At 46.3% G+C, this 10168-nt stretch overlaps 1 protein-coding gene across 1 annotated transcript; it reads left to right on the top strand.

The window, feature by feature from the left end:
- Nucleotides 1-5443: 5443 nt before the first annotated feature.
- On the top strand, nt 5444-7821 carry LOC127300548 (2-alkenal reductase (NADP(+)-dependent)). The gene is made up of 5 exons (XM_051330674.2): nt 5444-5773; nt 6045-6222; nt 6778-6944; nt 7049-7131; nt 7209-7821. The coding sequence occupies exons 1-5, from the start codon at nt 5537-5539 to the stop codon at nt 7585-7587; spliced, it is 1044 nt and encodes a 347-aa protein (XP_051186634.1). The 5' UTR covers nt 5444-5536; the 3' UTR covers nt 7588-7821.
- The last annotated feature ends 2347 nt before the right edge of the window (nt 7822-10168 follow it).

Here is a 10168-nt window from a genome sequence, read left to right as displayed (position 1 = left end):
GTACCAATGTACCATGCAGTGTAGCTATTTTCGTAGTGCTGGTTTAATTTAAGTACACACCCTTTCGATATACTCGAAAGAAGCTTTCGCCAGCAAGCCCAAAAGTTAAAAGAAAGAAAGTACAAAAGAAGCTAATGCCGACGATCAACGAAAACGAAGGCAGCCCGCAATTGCTGCACCGTCCGGACTTCCTAGCACACTGAATTGCCGCATACCAAATAACACCTTCAACAAGGAAGCGACGCTGACGTCGTTGCTGCCTGGACTACTTCTAGGGTTTCCCGCGGTACGTCGCTGCGTCGAGCATGCGAACATGGATTTCTCCCGATCCCCAAAACCACCACTCGCGACGACTCGGAGTGCTCCACCCAACTGCCACCAACTAGCATGCGCCACCACGATCTTGAAGCCATACCCGCCGTCTCACTGTGGACACGAGGCCTGAAGGGAAAAAAAGGGACAACATGGTAGCAGCACCGTAGCCGCGCGGGAGAGATCAACCTCAAAAGCCTTCGCGGTAGCTGACCAGATGTGCCACCAAAAATACACCGAGCCCATACTGTCCCGGCCGTGCCCAAACTGGCCCGCTGCAGCTGGCTGGCATAGAGCGCCGCCACCACCCAACCTGCTGACTCCGCGAGTCCACCTCTAGGTAGAAGCAACGCACCTAGATGGGGCCCAAAGGGCCCAAATCTAGGCCGGGAGGCTGCAGCTAGCCGCGCCGGCGACCGGCCATCCGCCACCAGGCCACCGCATTGCCCCGCCGCCATGGAAGCCAACCGGCCGCGCCGGACCCGCATCTAGCTTAAAAACACCGCCGTGGGCGCTGATCGCCGTGCCTCCTTAATTACCACGCACGTGGGAAATGGCTAGCCGGCACCGTCAGTACCGCACGAGCAACACCCGGCCGTAGCGCCGATGGCGATCGAGCGGAGGAGGAGGAGGGGGCGTCGGCCGTTAGGGTTTTCTCAGTCGTCCAGCACAAGATGTGACGGTGTCCCCCTTTCGAAATCCGACTTTCGCATTTGACTCTTTTCAAATCGTCTCAACCTTCACTGAATATGGGAATTCTACTACAGTTAGGCCATACTATTTTGGGTTTAAAAGTTTGAGTTGATGGCGTAATTTGACTGACCATATTTGAGTTTGAGCCGTAAATTACACGCACGGTATTTATAGCCAAAATGGTTTACAAAACAAAATCACGACCAGGCAAATTGCTTTGGAACGAGAATCTAACTGGTGGCGAACTGAAATTTTCGCTCTTGACGTCTCAAGATATGTGTTCGGCAAAATTAGGATTCATAATCTTTCCGCACATCCAAGGCCAAACTGGCGGCCCCACGCACATAGACAAAATCTTGTTCGAGATTACGTGTGACCTCAACTTCACGTTCACACTCGTAAAGTTGGACGAACACTGGCTGCAATTCATCAGAAGATACAGCTTACCTACGTTCACATTTTGTAATGCCGCGTGGAAGGAGGGAAGGGAGCGGCGAGAGAGGACGAGGTGGTCTCAAACTCTCACCGAGACGACGAAACTGGGATTTGGCGCTGTGGTCGGCGCCCCACGTCAAGTATCGCCGAACGCGCGCGGCCGAAGCAGAAAAAAAATGGCGTCTTCCAGGCCGCTCGGCCTCTTTCGGCAGCCTCCGGTCACGAGCCCGGCACGTCTCCGGTCCACACTTACCCACGCATCAAGCGCCACTCTTCCCACTCCCCGCTCGATCCAGTACACACCAAACATACCCACCTACACGCGCTCAGTAACATCTGGACCAGTTCCGGTTGTGTGTTGGTCCTAAAGAAATGCTGGAACGCGGAACAGATATTTGGTACTCCTGGGCATCAGCATCAGTGCTCTTGCTATTTTAGAAAAAATAAAAATCATATTTATGTGTTTTAAAGAAATTAGAGAAAAAATCATGGTGTAGCCAATGAATTGTCCTATAAATGTGCAAAATTTCAATTCAAATACAAAAAATTCTGGGCTACACAAAAATAACAAACGTGTGGATCTGCGTGTGCATATTTCAAATCTCCAAATTTTAACAGATTTTGTCTTTTTTGTGTAGTCTACAATATAAAGAATTTCATATTAAAATTTTACACGCTTGTAGGTTACGTCATTTATCATGTCTCGATTTTTTTTGATTTTTTTGAAACAAATATGTATGATTTTCGAATTTTTTTAAACAGCAGGAGCACTGGTGCCCATGAGCCAAATACACTTTTCGTGGAACACGTTCTTCATCTGCCGCGGAAGAAACTAGTTAGGTGAGTTGCTTTTCTATGGATGTGGTGGAAGCATAGAGACAAAATTAATGCCGGGAAGGGAAGCTGGACTCTGACGAATGAGGGTTTGTTTGGTTTTTTTTTTTTTTTTACTTTTCAGTGGAAAAAAAGCACGCAAATCAAAACAAACTGAGTATTTTAAAAACTGGCTTTACCAAAGCTGAAGCAGCCTACAGGCAAATACGGGGAAGCACGTTTTAAGGTGCTTCCCGCATCTTCCCCTTCCCAGCCGAATCGTTTTCTAGATGTGGTTATATCCTTCCGCAATATTTACATCATATTGCCACCGTGTGGCTCGAACAGTTTTCTGGCCAACTCCCCGCACTTGGCAAAAAAAAAATCATTTTGCATCATCCAGAGAAAAACACAAGGGTGACAATAGGGTTCCTCCAGGCTTGGCCGCGCCGCCACCCGGGGTTGGGCCGCCGCCACTGATCCCGCTGGCGAACCACCGCCTCCCCTGACTCCTCTCTCTCCCGCCGCCCTCGTCCGTCGCCCCGCCGTCACCTTTCCCGCCTCACCTCCGCCGCCTCGGCCTTGCAGAATGACAGCGCCAGACCGCGCGCTCAGCTCGGGCTCGACCCCGTCCCCGCTGGGAATCCTCTCCTCCGTCGACCTCTTCCCCGTCCGGCCTCGTCCCGTCAATCCCCCTCCCCCGTCGACCTCTTCCTCGTCCAACCATCAATTATTCATGTTATTTTATAGATACACATACTCTAAAATCATCACAATACATGTTCTCAACACTCCAGGGAATTTCAGACAATTCATCTATTCACAATTAGACAACCAATCAATTTACCAACCAGTGAAACTCAGAAAAGCAGCTTCTCCTGCAGCCAGCCACAATCCAAACAAACGGGCCGAAGTGACCATCCTTGCTTCAAGATGTGCTGCTGATTATGAACACTTCTGTATTTCTGCTTTTAAGCTGCAGCAGACTGCTACAACTTCTTGGCAAAAATCTGAAAACGGCTGTCTAAAGATCAATACTGATGGGAGTTTCTTTTCTTCATCCCAGACTGGTGGCTGGGGATTTGTGATAAGGGACTGTAGTGGGGGTACGGTGTACTTTGCTGGCGGCAGACTAGATCATGCAAGCAACGCACTCCAGACTGAGGATGTGGCCTGTTTGAAAGCCCTACAGATTGATTTAGATTTGAGCGTCCAACATGTGGAAGTGGCGTCTGATGCTTTGGTGCTGATTCAGGCAGTTTCAGGAGCTGAGTTCGACCGTGCTCCAAATGGTGTTTTATTTAGGAAGATTAAATCCTTTTCTTTAGCAAATTTTAATTCATGTGTTTCTAAGTACAGCCCCAGGACTTGTAATTCTGTTGCGAACGCTTTAGTATCGTGTGGTTCGAAGTTGGTCCATCTGCCCCAAGCCGTATGACCGGGTGATGCTCCATGCTTCGTTCGTTCGTTTGTAGCCAGCGATCTTGCTGTGCTAGCTGGTTGAATGATAGTGAGCTTCCAGATTAAAAAAGAGGAAGCAATGGAGGCGACGGAGGTGAGCAACAAGCGGGTGACCCCGAGGTCTTGTTTACTTTAGTGTATTTATGAGAATTGAAGGGGAATATTTCATATCCAAAAAAATCTCCACTACCTGTTTACTTCTCCGATTTTGAACGAAATAATAACAAGATATCCTCTCCCATCCTCATATTTTTTACCTAAACTAAAAACTCTCCATCATACTAGTATATTTTTTGGGAAGAGTATTTGAGGGAATTGAGTGAACACCAAATCCCCTCCCATCCATATACCTATTGGAAAGAAAAATACGAGAGAAGTAAACAAGGCCTGAAGCGGCACGTGACGGGTTTCCTCGACGAGGACGACATGGAGGTCATCACTGCGACGACGCGGATCGCCGTGCCGCCTGGGTCGGCGACTGCGCTGGTCAAGAACCTCTACCTCCCCTACGACCCCTACATGCGCGGCATGGGAGGAGGCATGAGTGGCATGGGAGGGATAAATGCCATGGGAGGGATGGGAGGCTTTGGAGGGATGTATGCAATGGGAGGAATGTGAGGCATGGGTGGCTTCGGACTCTATGGAGGCATGATGAATGTACCGACGAGTGAAGTTGGAGGCATGGGTGGCTATGGAGGAGGCATGGGAACACCGTCGGGGGGTTTCATGGCCTCCATGAATCCTCATTCAAGTGATCAAACCTTCGTCCAAGAGTCCAATGAAGAAGAAAGACAAAATGGAATGGCCATGAGGATGAGGAAGTTAATGATGTGTTTGTTTTAAACTTGGTTTTATGTGGTGTTGAACTTGATTATCCTTTGTATTGAACTATGTGATGCATTTGAACTACGCTATTTTGGATGAGACTTGGACTTTTGCAATCATTTGTTTTTAACTTTTAGTTGGTTTGTTTGATCTTGTTGAGTATATACAATTATGCATATATGCAGTTTTCCCTAGCGCGTCGCGCTGTAGTTTGTAGCGCCTGGTGGGGGGGGCGTTTTTTGGCTGATATGCGCGCTCTGTAAACTGCAGCGTCCGGTGAAGCTCTCGCCGGCGCCGCGCTGCATCCACATAGCGCGTGTTCTAAAGCTGATTTACAGCACCGCGTTATACAACGCCTGCTGGAGACGCTCTTAGAGCATCTCCACCGGTGCTCCCAATACAGCTCCCAATAGCTTTATTGGGATTCTAATGAGAGAAAGCACCCGCACCGGCGCTCCCCAAAAAGCGCCGGCACTCCCAAAAAAATCTCTATGTTAAGGACTTCGATAGGGAGCGTTGGCACCAAATTTCTACTCAAAAGATGCTAGTCGGCCGCCGTATGGGGGCGCTGGTGTGGGAACAACATCCCCAAATAGAAAATGTTGTGGTGGTGCCCCCATACTGTAGTGCCGATACCTACGTCTATTTGAGGAGCACCGGTGAAGATGCTCTTAATGCCATGTGAATATGGAGGGAGCGGGGGAGAGGACGATGTGGTCTCAAACTCACGTAGACGAAGAAAGTGGGATTTGGCGCTGTGCCTCTTTTTAGTCGGTGTCGCCGAACACGCGAGGGAGAAGCAGAAAATGGCTACTTCCAGGCCTCTCGGCCTCTTTCCCCAGCCTCCCGTCACGACCCCGACACGTCTCCCGTCCACACTTACCCACGCATTAAAAGCTCCCACACGCGAAACATACCCACCACCTGCACGCGCTCAGTAACAACATCTGGAACAAGAGCTCCTCGACCGTCTCGTCGTCCAGCAGCAAACGAAGCAATGGCGTCGGCGGCGGCGGAGGTGAGCAACAAGAGGGTGACCCTGAAGCGCTACGTGACGGGGTTCCCCGCCGAGGACGACATGGAGGTCGTCGCGGCGACGGCGCGCTTGGCCGTACCGCCCGGGTCGGCGGCGGCGGTGGTCAAGAACCTCTACCTCTCCTGCGACCCCTACATGCGCGGCCGCATGACCAAGCACGACGAGGCCAGCTACGTCCCGGACTTCGTCCCGGGGGAGGTACACTACCCTAATTAGCCTATCAGACGACCCCCAAATAAAAAATTCCTCTTCCTCGGCACAGATCTACTGTCAGTCACATCAATTTCAGGCGTAATGTTTTTTTAATCGCGCTTTCCATGCACGGGTCAACTGTTGGAGCAACAGCAACAGCATATTAGCGAACTGCCAACTCTGAATTACTGCCTCTCTATTTCACCGAACGAGCGAGCACAGGTTCATCTGATGGAATCCCTAATATCTTGCTCTCTGTGGGTAATCCTGCTACCAGGTTTTGACTACCTTTGGGGTGAGCAAGGTGGTGGAATCCGGGCACCCGGGTTACAAGCCAGGTGACCTGGTGTGGGGAATGACAGGATGCGAAGAATACACCCTCATCACTAATCCGCAGTCGCTGTTCAAGATCAGCCATCCTGAACTTCCACTCTCCTACTACACGGGTGTTCTTGGTGAGCATCTCTCACAAACCAATCTGTTATTCTTCCTCTATACGATTATTCTAAAACCTCAAGTTTGTGGGTTCATTTCTTCTCACTTCTTAGACCGTGGTCTTGTATAATTGAGCAAATGAAACTGAACTTGGTTCGCAGACTCTTTATCCAAGTTCTTACTTCAGACTCCCAAGATATGGGACGACGGAACCGTGACATTTGTTAGTTGATCTCGGTAAAACATGCAAGAGGAATGCATTGGACAGTCCATAGTTTGCCAGCATGTAGTATACCATATCATGTCCAGAGACTCATGCATGCTGGGGCTCGGCTTTGTGTCTTGGGAGATCTGTCCTAGACGTCTGATTATCACATATACCTTTTTCATCATATCTTAAAATTTGACACAGTGGTCAATCTTGTTTACCAATTATGCTAGTAGTAATTTCATCATTCAGGCATGCCTGCCTTATAATGATGTACTATCAGTGTACTATGTTCATCATACTTTAAAAGCTGATACAGTACTGGTCAATCTTGTTTACTAACTATGCTAGTAATTTGATCATTCAGGCATGCCTGGCCTTACTGCATATGTTGGATTTTTCGACGTGGCCAAGCCGAAAAAGGGGGAGTATGTCTTTGTCTCGGCAGCATCAGGCGCCGTAGGACAGCTTGTTGGGCAGCTCGCTAAGATCACTGGCTGCTATGTGGTTGGCAGTGCCGGCTCAGATGAGAAGGTCTGTTTTCTTCTTCCTCCCGCTGTGCACATCATGAACTGCAAGTTTCACAACATCGGTGCTATGCATCATTTTTCTCTGGGATAAATTTGCCTTCTCCTCAGGTCAACCTCCTGAAAACAAAGTTTGGATTCGACGATGCCTTCAACTACAAGAAGGAACAGGATCTCAATGCTGCACTCAAGAGGTAAATTTGCTAACCATATTCTTGTGTTCCAACTTCCAATTATAGTGGAAAATTAATAGAGTTCTCCTTGCTCTCAGGTGCTTCCCGGAGGGCATCGACATCTACTTCGAGAACGTGGGTGGCGCGATGCTTGACGCGGTGTTGCTCAACATGAGGCTGCGCGGGCGGGTGTCGATGTGCGGGCTGATCTCGCAGTACAACCTGGAGGAGCCCGAGGGCGTGCGCAACCTCTTCTGCGTCGTGGCCAAGCGCATCCGCATGGAGGGGTTCATCGTGATGGACTACTTCAGCACCTACAGCAAGTTCGAGGAGGAGATGGCGGGTTACCTCAAGGAAGGGAAGATCACCTACGTGGAGGACGTCGTCGAGGGCATCGAGAACACGCCGGCGGCGCTCATCGGGCTCTTCCATGGGCGCAACGTCGGAAAGCAGCTGGTGGCTGTCGCACGGGAGTGAGTGACATCACGTGTCAGCAATGTACTACTACGTTTCCTTGTTGGTCCATCGGGGTTCAGTTCAGACTTTTCTTTTTGAGATGAGTTCAGTTCAGACTTCAGAGTGCCTTGCGCGGTTGTGCCAATGTTCAGGTTTTTTTTTCTTCTTTTTTCAGATGTGTTGGTGAACACGGAATCTGAATGCCTAGTACGAGTACTATGCAATAATGTAAGCCGTTGTATTCGGGTTCGCATACTTCGTTGTACCCACAGGACCCACATTCCCATTCCAAACCCATCTCTTTCTCCATATATGGTCAAGAGTAGGGTTGGAAATGGATGGGGATGCATAAAGATACGGATTGCATAGTGTTCTTCCCATATTTTCATATTTTTAGAACGAATATGGATGAGGAATTCGGAGCGAATATTTCTCGAATTTGGATTGGATATTTTCTCAATTCGGAGTGAATACAAATATAAAGAAATAATACTCATGTTTTATAATGAGCCAACTATAGAATGTTAGAGAGATAAATATACTGATATAATGTATAGTAGTTTTTAGTTCAATCCTATAAATAACATTTGATCGATTTGTTAGTTTTTCTAGGTTACGTTGGGTTGAATTACTAAAATTGGCTAACATAATCCTATTCAGATATGTCCATTTCCATATCACATTTACTTTGGGATATAGTATTTGTTTTCGTAAAACGGATCTGGATATTTACCATATCCATTTCCACTAGCATCCGAATTCGGATGTTATCACTTTTATTTTCAATTTCTCGAATACGAATGTTGGATCCGCAGACAGGACGTCAATGGGAGAAAATCAATTAGATCCTAGAAAACATGTTGAAAGCCTATGCTCGAGACTTTGGAGGCTCATGGGAAGATCATCCACCGTTACATGTATCAAATTAGTATTCAAATGGCACCATTTGAAGTTTTATATGAACGGAAGTGCAGATCACCCATATATTGATTTGAAGTAGGAGAAAACCAAGATTTTGCATCAGATTACATCAACGAAAAGCAAGAAGTGATAGATCTCACTAGGGACCATTTGAAAATAGCCCAAATTCGACAAAAATGTTATGCAGATCAGAAAAGAAGGGCATGGGAACTTAAAGTTGGAGATATGGTCTATTCAAAGGTTAGCCCGATGAAAGGATTGAAAAGATTTGGAGTAAAAGCGAAATTGAGTCCCACGTACATTGGACATTTCAAAATCCGGAGTCAAAACAGAGGAACAACTTTTGAGATAGAATTACCAGAAAGATTGAAGTTCATACACAATGTGTTCCATGTATCTCAACTCCGAAAATGTTCGGATCATGAAGAGCTAGAGCATATTTAACATATGTAGAGTAGCCAGCCAAGATTCTCAAAGAAAATTGAAAAAGGTTAAGAAACAGAGAAATAAAGTATTGTAAAGTACAACGGAAATATCATCCGGAACGGGAAGCGACTTGGGAGAAAGAAGGTGACCTACGAAAGTCTTATCCTGAGTTATTCAGGTATCACGACCACAACTTCGAGACGAAGTCCTCGTTAAGGGGCATGCTGTAACATCCCAGGTTTTAGGACAAACGTGGGGTAGTTTTAGAAAGGGTTGTGCACTTGATCGCAAAACGAGGATTTTTTCGCGCTTAAATGATAAAACCCAAGGGGGGTTGATTTTTCTCTCTGTGAACTAGGGTTTAGTCGTGGCGAGAGTGCGATAGATTTTGGCATGGCCTCTTTGAACTTTGGTTTTTTAGGGGAAAGAAAATTTGAATTGGTATTCAAAAAGGAAGTGCAATTAAGAAAAGCACTTGAATTCAAAACAATAGTTTGGATTGGAAATCAAACAAAATATTTGAATTAAAAAATTGAATAATAAATAAGTTCTCAATTTGAATTTAACTTAACACTTTGAATAATAACTACAACATTTCAAAATTAGAGAAATTACAACTTTAATAATAAATTACACAAATTAAATTTGCCTTTACAACATTCCAGAATATTACAACAATGAATAAATAGAAATAAAATTACAAGTTTCTAAAAACAGAAAATGAAAAGTAAAACTAAACTAAACCTAGCTACTGCCTTGTTCTTCATCTTCTCCATCATCTTCGTTACTTTAATCATCTGCAAGAAAACAAAAACAAGCCAAAATACAAGTGGCAATGCCAAGTGACATTCAAATTCAATTCCAATGGTGATTATCATCAACATGCCGAGTTGATCCACAAGGATCAAGAACTAAACTATGACTAGCACCCACACTAATTAGTAACAAGAGCGGGGGCACTTGTCGACAAGGAGTACGGGGCACCATGCTATAAAAGCAAGATGACAATTGAACTAAACTATCCATCGACAACACCACTTCCACAGCAACCAATCACCAGAAGAACATCACCACTGGTTCTTATAAAACAAAAGTAGTTCATCGAGTTCATCCACCCAAAACCACCAAAAGAGTAGTATGGTTGATTAGAGCAAGAACCATCAAGAGTTGGAGAACCAATCACTAGAAGAACATCACCACTATTTCTTATAGAAAAACAATAGCTCATCTAGTTCATCCATCCAAAATCCACCAA

Source organism: Lolium perenne, chromosome 5, assembly GCF_019359855.2.
Source record: "Lolium perenne isolate Kyuss_39 chromosome 5, Kyuss_2.0, whole genome shotgun sequence".
NCBI lineage: Eukaryota > Viridiplantae > Streptophyta > Magnoliopsida > Poales > Poaceae > Lolium > Lolium perenne.
This window is presented reverse-complemented; position numbering and strand designations above follow the sequence as displayed.